Source organism: Orcinus orca, chromosome 12 (genome assembly GCF_937001465.1).
Source record: "Orcinus orca chromosome 12, mOrcOrc1.1, whole genome shotgun sequence".
NCBI lineage: Eukaryota > Metazoa > Chordata > Mammalia > Artiodactyla > Delphinidae > Orcinus > Orcinus orca.
Window position 1 is genome coordinate 7,257,301 of NC_064570.1, and position 13,286 is coordinate 7,270,586.

The 13,286-nt window shown below is 40.7% G+C and overlaps 1 protein-coding gene across 1 annotated transcript in view; it reads left to right on the forward strand.

The window, feature by feature from the left end:
* The first annotated feature begins 547 nt into the window (after positions 1-547).
* PLG (plasminogen) overlaps positions 548-13,286 on the forward strand; it is a 45,422-nt gene continuing 32,683 nt past the window's right edge. The window contains exons 1-5 of the mRNA XM_004278875.3: positions 548-670; positions 5,152-5,287; positions 6,543-6,649; positions 10,456-10,570; positions 12,340-12,479. Of these exons, the coding sequence (XP_004278923.1) occupies positions 622-670; positions 5,152-5,287; positions 6,543-6,649; positions 10,456-10,570; positions 12,340-12,479 (547 nt within the window). The 5' untranslated portion in view covers positions 548-621. The remainder of the gene's footprint in view (positions 671-5,151; positions 5,288-6,542; positions 6,650-10,455; positions 10,571-12,339; positions 12,480-13,286) is intronic.

Genomic DNA, 13,286 nt, shown 5'->3' on the forward strand with positions numbered 1-13,286 from the left:
ACGTAGTGATTTCTACACTGGTACAATGTGGAGATGTTAATAGTGATGCTCTAGCTTAAGTCTGTAATCTGAGACCAAATAGATTTTGTCCATTGGCTTCATCCCTTGTGAGCTAAGTGACCTTGGGAAAGTTAAACCTTCTCAGCCTGAGTCACCTCATCTGAAGTGGGGATGATAATAATATTGCCTGTTTGGAAGGTTGGATGAAACTATGCAGAAGGTCTGGCATAGGAAAGTCCTCAGCAAATGTTAGCTATTGTTGTAATTTTTTTTTCACCCAAAAGAAAGAGAGTGAAATAAGAGGGAAGGAAAGAAGAGTAAGTGGGAACGATGATGGGCTGGGGGCAAGGAGGGAAGCAGGAGGCAGTGTGGGGCAGCCAAGGGGGCGGGCAGCCTCCACCGCTTCCCAGCATCTATTGCAGACTCCGCTCTCAAACATTTTGTAAGATCCTCCTGTCAAGGTAATGTTTGAACACTTCAGAGCACAGTGGCAATGGGCCTCTGAGAGAATAATTAACTCCGTGTGATTATCTTGTTTGTGGTGCATTTCCTCTCATGTAAGTCAATAACATCTTGGGATTGGGACACACTGTTTTCCGGACACTGCTGGTCAGTTCCAAAATGGTACATATGGAGGTGGTCCTTCTACTTCTTTTATTTCTGAAATCAGGTAAGACATGGAGATTTTTTCCATTTTAATCAATATATTTTTTCCTAGCAATGTATTAAAAATAGATCCATGATGGTTTCATGTGCAACTTGTTGAATTTAGCTTTTGACTCGTGAGATTCCCAGGTCACGATCTAAGAATGAGGAAATCTTCAAGAAATGTTTTGTTTCCCTCATGGGAATACTGGAGACAAGTGGGCAGAGAAAATGATGCATGACGTTTTCAGTCTAAAAGATGGAGCCCACGTGATGGTTATTTTAGTTAGAAAAAAAAAATAGCCCAGATAGCTAACAACCCCAAAAGTTGTTAGTCTCTTTGCCTGGTTCTTAGTTTGGTTAACGTAGACCATTTTTGTTAAGGTGTCGTATTTTTCTGACTTTCAAATGTAAACAATGAAATATCTCTGACCATATTCTTTGACCAGTCTGTGCTTGTGTTGACCTGTTCTCTGTTTGTTATGACTTAAGGAAGGCTTTCCATACATATAAGTTTGCTTCTTATGCCTGGAGAAATCACAGGCATCGATCTGCAGGATGATGTCCGTACAATAATTCAACAAATCTCCACTGAGTACCTGAGGTAGGCCGGGCACATTTTTATTCATACATGCATATGTGTGTGTCCTTTACTAAGTCCAGCTTATTTAGCTGATACCATAGGTATTGTAGTAGATTTATACCCATTTTATAGATGAGGAAATCTGTCCTTAGGAAAATCATGTTATTTGCCTATTGACCAAACTCCCAGAAACCAGGACTTTAGCCAGGCCTTTCTGAGAAGGAATCTGATGCTTCTTCCCACTTTTTCAACTTTGCTTAAACTTTTGTTAAAATATTCTAAGCATGTCTTTGTAGTTCTTTTTTTTTTGACAGCTTTATTGAGATATAATTCACATACTATACAATTCATCCATTTAAAGCATGCAATCCAAAGGTTTTCAGTATTCAGAGTTATGCACCTATCACAGTACCTTTTAGAACATTTTTATTACCCCCGCAAATAAACTCCACATCCCTTAGCTGTCACCTCCAACCCCTCTTCTCCCCTCTCCCTAACCTCCATCCCCGCCCAGCCCCTGGCGATCACTAATCTACTTTCTGCCTCTGATTTGCCTGTTTTGGACATTTCTTTTTCTTTTTTTTTTTTTACATCTTTATTGGAGTATAATTGCTTTACAGTGGTGTGTTCGTTTCTGCTTTATAACAAAGTGAATCAGTTATACATATACATATGTCCCCATATCTCCTCCCTCTTGCGTCTCCCTCCCTCCCACCCTCCCTATCTCACCCCTCCAGGTGGTCACAAAGCACCGAGCTCATCTCCCTGTGCTATGCGGCTGCCTCCCACTAGCTATCTATCTTACGCTTGGTAGTGTATATATGTCCACTGGACATTTCTTATAAGCGGAATCATACATTATGTTAGTTGTTCTTCATATAAACAATGTATAGGTACTTGAAATTCAATTTATAAGTAGCCAGATAAAATTTTACGAGCTGTACTTTAAATCAGAGTCAGATGCATTTGAATTTAGTGGCGCCATCTAAAGAAATATCAAAGAAGAAACAGCAGAAAGTTGCATACAGAGGTTTTCACGGGAAATGTTTGTGGGGAGTGGCGCAGGGGTGCACACTCTATTTTATTATTATTTTATTTTTTATTTTTTTGGGCACACTCTATTTTAGTCTATGGGAAGCGGGACCTAGAACTCTGGATACAGTGGGACGCACCCAAATGTTAGAACAGACTTCTCTGCGGCAGGATTAACATATGTCTTCACCAACCTAGGGGAAAAGAGACTTGCATAAGCTCTTTTTGAAAGGAAGGCATTTACTCTGTCTTTCCGTGGAAGTGTTCATCTTTCCAGTGCACTGAAATGACCAGGGAGAGGAACAAAAATCTCCTTTTACAGCTGTTCTCAGTGACAGGCGGAAACGCAGTTTGCATTTCACAAACCACAAAGCCTTTTCTTTCAAACACACAAGCACGGCTGTACATATACACAGTACCATGATTTTAAAAAAATACAAACCCACATTATTAATAAAATATACTTGTTTTGGTAGCAATATACATCTACATTCAGCATAGAATATAAAAATACTTTTGTTACTAAAAAAATTTGTCTAATATTTCTTGGTCAATAAATAAAGTGTATTACACCACATTGTCACATGTTCCCTGGAATTAAAGAAAGAAATTATTGGGGGAAAACTTTTCAAAGTAAAAAGAATAAAATTTATTCTCTTTTGGGATATTTCTTTGGTGTATCAGCTCCTAAGGTGGGTCTCAGCAGCTATATGCTATGAAACATACTAACATAACATAATTAAAGGGTGATAAAAATGGAAATTTTCTTGTTTTGATATCATTTACACCCCGGCCTGCTCTACTTTCTAAGAACTCTTCAAAAGATCTAATTTCAGTCTTTATAGGATATACTTTATAGAGTTCTTGTGTTTGTTTTTAAAGTCACATCCTGATCTATAGAATTTACCAAAGCACAACTCTTCCTGGAAATGAGAGCACCAATTGAGAGAAAAATACAGGATGACGACATGGGTATGGGTCTAAAATATCTATTTATCTATAATCTCTTGACACATGTATCAAGTGCTTTTTTGGTGTATTAAACAACATCAGTCAACTTCCTATTTAAGGATGGAACCATCCATCCTTCCAGTTTGGAGAATCTCAGGTCGAGGAAGGAAGAGCAGAGGCAGGGAGAGGGTGGGCTCTGCAAACAGCTTTGTCTTAATCTAGGAAAGTGCATCGCACCCTTGTGGCGTGTGTGTTTTCAGGTGTTAAGGGATGGCCCTTCTGAGAATGAGGATGTGACCCTTTATGACCCTTCCTACTAGATAATTTTCATCAGTACCCAAACATGCTCTAGAATGTCTCATCTTCAAAAATTCCTGAGAGGACCTAGAGCTGATCACACTAAGTAAGTCAGACAGAGACAAATATCCTATGGTATACCTTATATGTGGAATCTAAAAAAATGATACAAATGAACTTATTTACAAAACAGAAATAGACTTAAAGACATAGAAAACAAACTTCTGGTTACCAAAGGGGAAAGAGGGGGGAGGGATAAATTAGGAGGTTGGGAGTAACAAATACACACTACTATATATAAAATAGATAACCAACAAGGACCTACTGTATAGCACAGGGAACTCTACTCAATATCTTGTAATAACCTATAATGGAAGAGAATCTAAAAAAGAATATATATGTATAATTGAATCACTTTGCTCTACACCTGAAAGTAACACAACATTGTAAATCAACTATATTTCAATAAAAATTTTTTTTAAATTTCTGAGATTTCATATGGCCTCTAGGAAATGCTCCTTTCACAGCCAGATTTCTGCAAAGACTTGTCTTCCCTGCTGTTCCCACCGCCTCTCTTGATCGCTCTTCAACATGCTAACCCTGGCTTTGATCTCCACCCCTCCCCTCAAAGTGGTCAAAGTTGCCAGGTTGCCTAATCCCATTTAGGCAAACTTTAGGAAACTTTGCTGTCTCCATGAAATTAACCTCTTTTAGCCCCTCACCCTATGGAAACGGCTGGTGTTCCATCCCAAAAGGGTAGAGGCTGAGTCTCCAGGCTTGGAGTAGAGCTGCCACAGCTGTCTCAGGCGCCACGTGTCTCAGGAGTACTCTTTGTAGCCTTGCGGTGGGAACATGGCTGAGGCACCCCTGGCCACCCTCTGCAGTAGCAAGGGGGCAGAGCGACCTTCAAACAGACTCTTTGCCTCAGATTTTATGTCCGAGGAAAATCAAGGCCATTGTTTGTCCCAGGCTCTGCTGCTGTTTCCTCAGAAATGCCAGAAAGCTGTCATCATCTTGGCAAAAATGATTTCTCTTTAATAAATAGTGAGGTGTCACTCTACTAACTCCAGTATAAAAATGACCATGTATGGTGGTCAAGATTTAGTCCAGCTCTTATTTATTCTCGACATCATCAATTCACCAAAGTTTTTGTATCTTGTGGCGGAGCCATTCAGAGTGTGCTTATCCCATCAGTTTAAGCGACAGTGCCACAACTAAAGTTTGCACTGTAGGAAATCGAATAGTGGCCTCCAGTTTCTATTTATACCCAAGGATGGACAAATCAACATCAAAAGTTGCCCTTGGTTGTCTCTTACTGTTCCATCATGATATGCAATTACTAGCAAACAGATCAAATTTTTTCTTATTTAACGTTTCATACCCATTAACGTAGTAACACGGAAGTTGATAAATAGTTCCAATCTATTAACCTAACAATCCAGTTGATCTTTTAACATAGTGCCATCTATTCATGGAACTGTTTTCCTAATTAAACATTTTTATTCACAGCCGCCCATTCTGCTTCCAATGGAGCAGCCAGTTTTACTTCGTTGATGGAAAGCGAATAGTTTACAAATTCATGAGAATTAAACAATGGTGTTGATGCATTTACCAGTTGTGCCACTTTTATCTTCCAATTGTAGGTCTTGGAGACCCCCTGGATGACTATGTAAATACCCAGGGAGCTTCCCTGTTTAGTTTGACGAGGAAGCAGCTGGTGACAGGAAGCATAGACGAATGTGCAACAAACTGTGAGGAGGAAAAAGATTTCATTTGCAGGTATTTTCTTGGTCACTGCGCCTACGCAGAAATCCTGCTGCTTGAGATGCTATTATGTTGATCACGAGAAATTTGCTCAGGGATTTATCAGCGAAAATAGGATTTAAGAGGAAAGAGGAATTTCATGGGATTGGAGTTTGGAATCTGTATTTGCTCTCTGTATCTGAAACCATACGGTTTCTTGTTAATTAGTGACCCCTTTAGAAAAATGCCCCCAAAGGAAGTTATTTATTTTTACACATGACATCTGCAGCTATTGTTCTGAGCTCTAGTTTCTAACATTATCGTCGATAAATATTTATTGAGGATCATGTGACTAGAAGTGTCCTAGGCCCTAAGGAGCATTGATACAGTGATCGGTACATGGGGAGATATATACATATATATATCAGTATATATGATAGATTTTTGTGTAGATACAAAAGCCAGTGCTTGCCCTTTTGAATTTATGGTGTAGTCACAGAAACTGGATAAAATATAAAAATTTTAAAAAAAAACAGCCAATGCGAGACATTGATAAGTGACGTAATCAATACGTGCTCTATGAAGATTCAGAGGAAACAACAATCCTAAGAGTTGAGATGACCAGGGAAGGCCTGGGGAGGAGGTGGGAACTGAGCTGGGCTTTGAAGGGTGAGATCTTGGTAAATACTGACCATGCGGGAGGGATTCTAGGCAGAGGGCAGCGCGGCTGGGCACCTGTGAGAGGGACGATGAAAGGACCAAGTCAGCTGAAGCAAAGGTTCACACAGGAGATGGGGCAGGAAAGGAAGCCATGGACGGCTTTGATGCCAGACTCAGCACCCATACAGGACTGAGGTACAGTGCAGGGAGGTGTGAGGGGAAGGGAGTAGAATGCAGAGACATGGTCAAGGGGAAGTTACAGGAGTCCACGTGGGCCCTCTCAGGAGTGGGTTTAAAGCACTCAGTTGCTTCTTTCCAGCACAAAGCAAATATTCTGGTACTTCATTAAGAAAACTAGTGAAGAAAGAATAAAGCAGTTGAAACAGAGGGGGAAAAAAGCGCGAAAATTTGCAGGGGGAGAAAGTAAAGGTAGAAGAAAACAAGAGTAGCTACCATGTTGCTGCATCCTTTGACGATACTTCCTCGGTACAGTGCCAGGTTGAATTGGAAGTAACAAATTCTGAGCTCCTTGATTCACCAAGAGAGTTATCGTTAGTCTCTTCCTTATGAATAAACCTTTGCTTTCCTTAAATAAAGGAAAAGAGTTGTGTTTTCTGGTTCTCTTCTGCAGGGCATTCCAGTATCACAGTAAAGAACAACAATGTGTGATAATGGCTGAAAACAGCAAGTTTTCCCCAGTCCTTAGGATGAGGGATGTCGTTTTATTTGAGAAGAGAAGTACGTACAACGTTTTCTTCCTTCTCCCCATTCCCCTCCCCCTTCCCTCCCCCAGCCCGTTTAATGTCTGTAATTTATCAGACCAGCGAATGGAGGCGCTATGGCGTAGTGAAATTGAATTTGGAGTCAGAAGATTTGGCCACTAACCCACTACGTCAACCTGTATATATGACTTTACCTTTTAAGTTTCATTTCTCTTGGTTTAAAAACGAAGGGATTGGATTTACAAAATCACTTCCACCTCTATGACCCTGAAAATAAGATACTGAAGATTTTATTTTATTTTTAAGGAGAAGAGGGAGAGTCTGCAAGTTTCTTATGATCTTGGTGTTTTGTTCTGCAGGGACCACAGTCCTTGGTCTGAAACCTGGAGAAATAGCAAAACTGAGCTGTTTTCAATCTGCAGTAACATTTAAATAGAGAAAATATCCTTATTTTTACTCTTACATGTTCCACTTTTTTCCAGGCATGGTCTGTATTTCCCTTAGACTCTGGAATGGTGTCTTTTGAAAATGTGCAGAAGTTGCAGTTCCTTTTCCATAGTTTCCTTGAAAACTCTAGATCTTTCGTTGTTTAGGATCACGGGTGGCCTAGACTCCTACGAAAGTTGCATGTCTTCTAAGATGTGTAAAAGTTCATTAAGTCTGTACGAAGATTTAAGTGAATAACGATGCTTTCAAAACTATTTCCTATTCTCTGTTGCTGGCGAGGTAGTAAGACTATTCTGATAACAATTTTGCTCTCCAAATATTCTGTATCAGAGATGTTGAACTCAACCAGAAACATCCTATCTCACTGATTCTTGACAATGGCTTACAACGTTCTAGTTTCCCCACAAAACTCTAAATAAGATTTTGAGAAGTGTTTTTTTAGGTTAGGATTCTATCTACACATTGGTTCATCTTCTTAGGTTTAATTACCTGTGCGTCTGCTATACACACTTCCAGCCCACTGTTTAGCTCTAATACTTGAGTCTAAAGTGCAGATTAAATCTGAAGTTTATCCATTGACGTTACTAGTTCTTACAATCCCACTGTTCGTCAGATTTTTAAAAAGGCTGGTGGGATACTCTCTGCAAAATGCTAACATTTAAACATGCCCTTTGTAAATTGTTAACCAGAGGATCATGGGGGTGACCTCTAGGCTTAGTTTGGATAGTTGAAGAGTTGCCTGTTTTCAAGGTGATGGAAAGGAGCAAAAGGTTATATAAACTCTGGCGGGTACATACAAATAAAAGAGAGGTCAAAAGTCAGTCATTTTTTGGTGCTTGTTTCTTTACTGTGGAATATTGACCCACTGTTAAATTACCTGCCAGGGTTTTTCTGGGAATGGTCAGTGTCAAATTAGTTACATCTCTACTTTTGCCGCCATGGCCACTGCTGCCCCTTGGGTCTGAGCCGCCATCATCACTGGCTGTGCCACCACAGCGGCTGGTCTGTAACTTCCCTGCTTCAAACCTTTAGTGCCCTAGAAGACAGTCGAAATACCCACCAATTGCTGCAGGGCCCTGTATTATTTAAGCCTACCTCATGTGCGGGGCTTACATCTGCCCCCGCTCCAGCAGGGCAAGCACACACCTCTTCACCCTGGACCCTCCTCTGTTCTTCCAGCTCCTTCTCATCTCCCAGATTTCAGCTCAAGCATCACCTCCTTTGAAAAGTCTCCCCTGACCCTTGGCCTCCAAAGTACCTTGAGTTTACCTTTTTGATAAGTGTAATATATCTACTATAATAATATATCTCAATGAAGATATAGCTGCCGTCTTTATATAGAGCGTTGGGTTTAAAGCAGTAGCTGCTGTAGGTGTGTTAGAAGTCCTTTCCCCAGATAATTGATTGATTAATTTAAAAACTTGGCTAAAGTGGGGAATCGTAAAAGATGACACAAATATACCTTAAATATTTTATATTTTCACCGAAAACAGAAGCTTACGTTGGCACCTTTGGATGTAAAGCAGAGGCTTTTTTCCTTTGAACCTGGGGCCACCAGCAGGAGTTAGCTGGTACATTTCTTGCATAAACCACACTCTAGTGACTTGTCTACGATAAGTAGTGTCCTTCTCTTCAAACTCATATCAACTATATGAATGGATTGCTCTCAGTGGATATGATGACAATTTTTAAAACTATTCAACTCGAGTCCTGCTACCTGCAGGACAGGCCAATAAATCAAGAGATGATTTGCTGGGACAAGGAACAGAGGCTTCATTCAGAAAGGCAGCCAAGAAGACGGGGGACTAGTGTCCCAAAGAACCATCTTCCCTGATTAGAATTCAGGCTTCTTTTATACTAAGAGGGGAGGGGCTGAGGTTGGTTGCTGCAGACTTCTTGGTGTAGGAATCCTTTGCTCTTGCAGCTGGCCACATAAGTCCCGTCACAATGTTCCTATAAACCTCCAACGAGATAAGTGTTATTCTCTGTTCTGCAACCTTTGGTCTCTATATGAATGGGAAAGTGTTCTACCTTTAGAGGTCAGAGCCTTGAGAATGGGCTATCCTATATATTTCAGGTTTAGGCAACATTCTTAACTTGTAGAAAAAGCAACAGAACACAAAAGTGAAAGACACAGATCCAATGTGGAATCAGATTTGTTCTTCCCTACTACACCACGGGTTCCATTTCTCTTTTTTTTGCCTGTTCCATCCACACTACTCTTTCCTGCTGAGAGTTTGTAATGGAACAAGAGGCAACAAAGCATTGTGCAGAGATGCGTGTTGACCTTATTCCAGCCTTACAGATTTGTTGCAGGGATTAAGATGAATAAATGTAAAGAAGCTGGCACTGAGCCCTGCACTTGGCAGGTACTCAATCAACAATAGCTATTGTTTGGGATTGACATATGTACACTCACATGTATAAAATAGATAACTAATAAGAACCTGCTGTATAAAAAGATAAATAAAATAAAATTCAAAGAAAAATACTATTCAACTCTTTCAAGTCCTTGAAACTATTCATCTTAATTTTTTTAAAAAGCTCCATTTTTCCCCCCATTCATTTCTCAGTTTAGATCATCTGTAATCAAATAGAGCTGTATAAAAAGTTTTGGAAATAAAAGCAACTGATCCTCGGTAAGCATATAACCAAACTGGTAGGAACACAGTGGGTGGGCACACCCGACAGTGGCCTACCAGCCGCAGATGCCCACCCTGCCACAGGTGGGCCACAGGTGGGCACCTGGCAGCGTGTTTAAAGGCAGGATGGGGCCCACTGGGCAACTGGTGCGTCGGTTAAGTGGAGGCTGTTTGCGAGCATCTTCTGTAAACATTGAAAGTAGACCACAGTCATATCACCTGTTTGACATTTTTTTCATATTTAAAATACTACTGGGACCTTCCAAAAGTAGAAGTGGCTTGGATCTCTTTCAACCTCTGAAAACCTGCTGCCCACCTTGTGAAGAAGCCCCCATCCCCTTTCTCATGATGCTATTTATTTTCTCTGTTACATGTGTCACAACAAGGTTGTCTATTTCACAATCTGTGTTCTTGATTACTTTCTGTAACCGGCCCCCATGACTCCACTGGAATGTAAGCTCCACGGGGGCAGGGCCTGTGCGGTTCCTACTCTTGGTGTTTCCAGCATCCCCAGCACCCAGCATCTGCCCAGCACAGGGAGGGGCGGTAGTTTTGAGTAAAGGAATCAATGCCCCAAGTGGCTTGGTTAACTGTAACTCTTAGATGTAAAAGACTGTCTTTTTAGATAGTGGGCAATGGCGTCCTTTCTCTCAATGTGTTCAAGTAGTGCAGGGCTTCTTCATGGTTTTTCTTGTTGTGAAAGGGTTTGACCACTGTTTGGACTTCCTTACAGTGTACCTTTCAGAGTGCAAGACTGGAACTGGGAAGAATTACAGGGGGACCGTGGCCAAAACAAAGAGTGGTGTTGCCTGTCAAAAATGGAGCGACAATTCTCCACACGTACCCAAGTAAGACTTTCTCTTTCGTCTCCGTGTTCACCTCTTATACTCAGAGTGATTCCATTACTTCTGACTCAAACCAGAACATGTGACTAGCAGGTATGGGGAGAAACTTCTTGATGCTGGGGCAGAACCGTTCGATTATTTATGGAATAAAAGCAGACAATGGCTGCTTTCCATTCATTCTTGCATATATGCTTTTCTGGAAGACTGAGAACAATACAAAAGAACTATAAAACCATGAATTCTAGGCTGAATCTGAGAAAAGACCAAAGATGACTATGCTTAGAAGTGAATTAGTCTAAATCAAATATACCATGTGTTCACCTCAACATTGTGAAAAACAGATTATCTTGCAACTTGTCTATTATTTATTTTAGTGTCATCCTTTTGGGGCTTTGCCCAATATGGTATTAGGTGGATTAAGTTCTCATTAACAATGCTTATCAAGTGGGAATTTAGTGTCTATGACCCCTCCCCCTCACCTACCCAAACAAATTGCCTTTGTGCATCCCTATGAGATGGGCAGGTCTCATATTCCCAGCACATTAAGACTTATTGAGGTTAAAATGATTAAACCAAATGGCCAAATCATGGAATGTCAAGGGCCTTAGAGATAATATGGGCCGTCTTTACCCCAGCAGATGAGGAAACTGAGATCCTGGGAGGACCAAATCTACCAAACACAGGTACATAGAAGAACCAGAAACAAGAGCTACCATTTCAGATTTCAAGTCTTAGTTTTTGTTTTTGTTTTTTTTTTTAATTTATTTTTGGCTGCATCGGGTCTTAGTCAAGGCACGCGGGATCCTTGTTGAGGCATGCGGGATCTTTCGTTGAGGTGCACGGGCTTCTCTCTGGTTGTGGCATGTGGGTTTTTTCTCTTCTCTAGTTGTGGCGGGCAGGCTCCAGGGCTCTGTAGTTGTGGCGCACAGGCTTAGTTGCCCCACAGCATGTGGGATCTTAGTTCCCTAACCGGGGATCGAACCTGCATCCACTGCATTGCAAGGCAGATTCTTTACCACTGGATCACCAGGGGAGTCCCAAGTCTTAGGTTTTTAATCTAATTTCTTAGGTTTTTAATCTAATTTCTTATCGCTATATAGCAACTCATCTCTGAAAATGAGCTTCACTCCATCCTCCCAGTCTCCCATTAATTCTGGATGCATCTCAGAGAGGATGTAGAATTTGGCATCAGACAGATCTGACTTTAAACCCTTGAGATACTACTTATGAACTGCTCAAGCTTAGGCAAGATTTGATTTGTTTCACATGGCTGTGCCTCAGTTTTCTCATCTGTAAAATGGGGATAATACCTTCCTGAGAGGGATTTTTATTAAGACTACATTAGAGAATGCATAGAGAAATTTTAGTGTAATACCTCGTGCAGAGTTCACACAGATAAAAGGGTGTTAACGTCTATTACTTTTACAGAGAGAAGGGCAACTGACAAAAGCAGGTGTTAGGAATGCACCGTGAATTTGGCAGGCTTTTGAGGGCTTTGTATTTCTACTGTGCATAAAGACACTTTGGCTCTACTTCCAGGACTTGGCTGTCCACATAGTAATAATAGTAATATTAGCTACTCTACTGAAGCAGGCTATCAGCAGAGATACTGAGAATTGGGTGACACGAACGCTCTAGCACATAGCTGAAATGCATTTGGATGACACCACCTCGAATCACAGACGGGAAAGAGAGGGTGTCTTATCCTGCCTTGCTGATGACATGCTGATCTTAAAAATATAGTCAAAGTGGTTCTTTTTCATCCTCCACAGCTTTTCACCTGAAAAGTATCCTTTAGCGGGATTGGATGAGAACTACTGCAGGAACCCAGACAATGATAAGAAGGGACCTTGGTGTTACACCACAGATCCAGGCACGAGATTTGACTACTGCGACATTCCTCAATGTGAAGGTCAGGGATGGCTCTAGAAAATGCTTTCCTATCTGCCCTTCGTCTGTGGAGTAATTTGCTGTAAATCAATGTTCTACAGGGATATTAATAATCAATCAGTGCTGTGTTTGACAGAATCAAGTAACATATGACCTCTTGGAAAGGCCCAATTTTGCACATTTTCCATGATTGATCTAAATTATTTTTATTAAAATGTACTTCAACAGGGACTAATATAAAACTAGATATAAACTCTAGATGCAAACTTCTTATGCTTAAAGCTCTGACACAGTATAAAGCCCAAAACATATTTGCAATTAAATCATTAAAATAAAACCACAAAATCAATACAATTCAAATACCCAATATTAATTTAACACGGTAGACTTTGTTGTTTCATTGAAACCAAGCAATGAACCAGTTTTTAAGTCAGGATTCTATCGTTTTAATGGACCAATCAATTTAATAGTGCACCTCAAAAGTCAATGCTGAAGATTTAAAACATCCTATTGAAAAATGTTCGTTTCACATTTCCTGCTCTATTTATTGGTGCAATGGGGGAATGAACAAGGGTGAGATATGTGTAACCACATGGATAGTGTATGTACCACGTGAAGCCTCACTTCCCCATCACTTTTCCTATTCCAACCATGGGGATCCTTTACCTGTACACTCTGTTATGAGGTCATTTGGCCCTTCACTGACATGAGAGCATCATTTTTGCATCAAGTCTGCTTCTGTTTTCCTTATTACCCCATTGTTCCCACGTGAGGTCATGAACACGAGCAGGAACCCTAGCACTAAAATCCTGAGAGGGTGCTGGCTTAT